General features: G+C 38.1%; 1 protein-coding gene across 1 annotated transcript; it reads left to right on the forward strand.

The window, feature by feature from the left end:
- Positions 1-2,218: 2,218 nt before the first annotated feature.
- On the forward strand, positions 2,219-3,268 carry LOC112709527 (uncharacterized). Its single transcript, XM_025761412.1, has one exon. The coding sequence runs from the start codon at positions 2,219-2,221 to the stop codon at positions 3,266-3,268; it is 1,050 nt and encodes a 349-aa protein (XP_025617197.1).
- Positions 3,269-4,331: the final 1,063 nt, after the last annotated feature.

Genomic DNA, 4,331 nt, shown 5'->3' on the forward strand with positions numbered 1-4,331 from the left:
AAAAGTATCGTTATCATTGTAAGTTGTTTAAATTTTTTATTGTTGGCAACATAAGAAGAAAAAAGAGGAATTCGGCATAATAATAAATATTATGATTAGAGCAAAGTAATGTAAAATAAAGAATAAAGCGGATACTCATTCAGGAGTAATACGTTAATTTAAAATGAACATAAAAAAGATTCACTATCACTAAAATGATAGAATAAATGATAAGTTTGTAAAAATTTATTCAAAAATATTGTAAAAGATTGTTAAATTTAGTTAAAAAACTTGAATATAATTCTAACTTTATGAACTTCGGTGGAGCAGAAATTAGTTTATTCGGCCCCACCGAAATTAATTTATTCGACCCTTTCTTGTTTCATTAGTTAGCCGTATCAGAAGATTGGTCATTTTCTTTACCTCCACTTAGAGAGTGATGTTCATTACCACCCGTTCATCATGAATAGGTGGGAGAACAACATTATCATCAGTCATGGACCTGCAAAATAATAACAAAAGATTGTCGTGGGATTATTTAATTTCTGCCTCACTCCAAATGTTCTTGTGTGGATAGCCGACTCCAAGGTATATAGCTCGTTTTCCTGATGCTCGGACTCGCTTTTTCTTGGACAAGAGAGACGATACGTCGGTTTTTCCAAAAATGAGGTGGGCACCTGCAAACCTACAAAGGCACTCCAACGGTCAAGTTAGTAAGAGTAAAAGATAAATATCAAATTACTCAGAATGAATAGTGTACTTCTTCCATATCAAGAGTGGATGTATTTATAGAGTTGTTGTGCTACAGGTGATTACTTAATGGATCTAATATTGTGGAATAGTTGAGAATGAATCTAATTATGTGATAACTTCTCTTTAGTGATGTTTGACTTCTTAACATAAGTACGTTAGGAGAGTAAAATACGTACTCCACATACTTCTAAATGGCACATGTTTATTTATTTAGTTCTAAGAAGATTTCGATTTATAGTTTTATCTGATCTAAATTATAGCCAACGGAACATTTTGAAAAAGTGATTGGAGAGTACTTATAAAAAATTTCAATATCAAAATCAACAAATAGTTCAATAGAGTAGAAATAATTTAGAAAGAAAAATTACTTGGGAGAATATGATATTATAGAGAATAGACATCCTAAGATACCTAACAATTTGAGTGTGGAAAGTTCCACTATAAATCATGCAAAGATTATCTCTCTTTTCATAAAAGTAGTTACATCCTAATTTTTTAACTTAAAAAAAATGTTACTCTTTCGAAAACCCTTAACTTTTTAACATTAAATACAAGTACATAATTTTTTAATTTACCTAACTGAATGAGGTGTTCAAAGTTCAAACTTTACTAAATCAGTTATTATTATTATTATTTCATGATAAGCCACAAGATACACAAAAAATGATTGTGATTGAAATGAACATAAAGCTAATTAATGAGATCACTCTACTCTGATTTTTTTTTTAATTTCTTATTCGAACAACAAATAAAGATATATAATTACTCAATCTCACTTGCATATAAAATATATAATTTTTTTACAGTATTTTTTAGCTCAATAGATTAAAGATTAATTTGCTGTAAATTTAAATTTTATTTAAAAATTTGTAATTGGCCAATAAATTATTACATGCACAAATTAAATTTTAGACTCTCAACATTTATTTGACGTGTACCCCGCTAAGCTCGGAATTAATATCAACATCAATAACCGACCACAAATACCGGAAACAAATAATCAAAATTGAAGCAACCACTTGACCGAAAACACACACAAGTCAAACACTATCCCCTAGCCGTTACCAACAATAACGGAACTCACTATCCAAGCCACTAATATCAGAACAACCAAGCAACGGACAACACTTCATTCATCTATAAAATCATACCTAAATAAGCTAGAAAGGACAGGTCACATCATTCTCTATAGTTTATTTCTCACGCTCTCTGATAATTCTTATTCTAACTTGAGCGTCGGAGTGTTTTTCGCAGGTGCTCCCGCCGCTGTGTTTCAAGGTGTTAAGGTTCTCTTGTAACGCTGCTCCTTGGACGACTTATAGTTCTTCCGCAAGCCCAGCAGCTGACTAAGCATTGTATACCTCGGCTCACCTAGGACAGAACATTTGGCGCCCACCATGGGGTTAAAAAGTTACATTAACGCCACCCTTTTTCCCATATAGCACTTTGGGTTTTCCTTTTAAGCAGGATTTGTCAACCTTCACACATGGCCGATAATGAAGTTCGTCAACCCACTCAGGCCGAACTCATGGCCCAGATGGCCGAGCTACAAGCAGAAGTCAGGAAACTCGCCGAATTATCAACCCAGAACAACGCCAGTAAACAAGAAGACAATTCCAAAGGCCCAACCCAAGGCGGCGTAGACCTTTTGGGCGTCAACCCACCAAAGGAGAGGTTGACCTTAGACAACCCGTTCTCTGAAAAAATCACAAATTACCAGATGCCAAAACACTTCACGTTGCCTTCCTCGCTCGAGCCGTATAAGGGGATTGGTGACCTCCGAGCTCATATTAAGAAATTTCAGTTTATGATGTTTATTAACAGACCTAATAACGAACCTGTGCTTTGTAGAGCTTTCCCCACTTACCTTGACAGAGCTGCTTTACTTTGGTTTTTAAAATTACCTGCAGGGTCAATCTCTTCTTTTGAAGAGCTAGCAATATCCTTCATCGACTACTTCGTGGGAGCACGGATTTACGTACACGGATCGGATTTCCTCAGCACAATCCGCCAAGGTCCCCAAGAAAGTTTGAAAGAATATATGACCAGATTTACAGAAGCAACCATGGAAATACAAGACCTGAACCCAGCCGTCCACCTACATGGTCTCAAGGCCGGCCTACGACCCGGAAAGTTCAGAGAAACGATCGCAGTCACAAAGCCAAAGATGTTGGAGGAGTTCCGAGAAAGAGCAGCCGGACAAATGGAGATTGAAGAACTCCATGAAGCCAACAGGACAGAAAGAAAACCTAGAAGAGAGAAAGACAAGATACCAAGGTCAGCGAACAACAAAGAGCTCGGCAAACCATTTAAACTCACCCTAAAATTCGACAACTACACCAGATTCAACACAAGGAGGGAAAAGATAATCAAAGAAATACTCAATGCTAAGATCATAAAACCACCAATAAGAGCTGGGAGCTATCAATACCAGAGATTTGTTGACAAGAACAAGCACTGTCCCTTCCACCAAAAGTACGGATACACAACCGATGAATGCGTGATAGCCAGAGATCTACTAGAAAGATTAGCCTGACAGGAGGATTCGCCGGGAGCGGCGAAACAACTTCGGCAAGAAAGCGTAGCTACCACGCGATGCTGGCAATAGAAGGAACAACACCACATAGCAACAAGGATGCATGCGACCTAGAAATCACTTTTAACCAGGAAGACATATGCTCAGCAACACCACACTCAGACGATCCAGTGGTAATCTCCATCCAAACAGGCGAGTTATTGGTAAGAAAGGTCCTGCTGGACCCAGGTAGTAGTGCCGATGTTCTGTTTTATACTACTTTTCTAAAAATGAAAATATCTGAAAAACTTATACAACTCTCATCTGGAGAATTAGTCGGATTCTCTGGCGAAAGAGTACCAATTAAGGGTTACATATGGTTGAGGACGATGATGGGAGACCACCCATTGTCACGGATCATTGACATATAATATCTTATAGTTGACTGCCCTAGTCCTTATAATATTATCCTCGGAAGACCTGTCCTGAACATGTTCAGGGCAGTAGTTTTAACTTTTCATCTATGTGTCAAATTTCAGGCACAGGACAGAAAATTAGCGACACTCCATTCAGACCGCCAACAAGCTCGGCAATGCTACAACGCAAGCTTAAAAAAGTCGGCTCCGAGAATAGAATTCCAACAAGAGGTAAAAGCCATTCACAACACAAGTGAGGTACTTTCCCTAGCGGAGCTTGACCCTCGTGGGGACACCCAAGAATGGCCCGAACCAGCAGACGAACTCCACGAAGTCCCACTGACGGCAAAACCAGAACAAGTAACATACATTGGACAAACTACAAGGAAAAGAAAGATCAGAACTCGTAAAAGTATTACAAGACAATGCCAACCTATTTTCCTGGACTCCAGCAGACATGCCGGGAATAGACCTGAACATTATCTGCCATAAGCTCGCCATCGACAAAACGATCCGACCTATAGCTCAAAAGAAGAGGAATCTCGGAGCAGAAAAATCAAAGGCGGCACTAGAAGAAACCGAAAAACTTCTTAAAGCTATCTTCATCAAAGAGATCAGATTCACAACATGGCTCTCGAATATGGTAATGGTAAGGAAAAACTCAGGTA

The sequence above is a fragment of the Arachis hypogaea genome, chromosome 9, assembly GCF_003086295.3.
Source record: "Arachis hypogaea cultivar Tifrunner chromosome 9, arahy.Tifrunner.gnm2.J5K5, whole genome shotgun sequence".
Taxonomy (NCBI): Eukaryota; Viridiplantae; Streptophyta; class Magnoliopsida; order Fabales; family Fabaceae; genus Arachis; species Arachis hypogaea.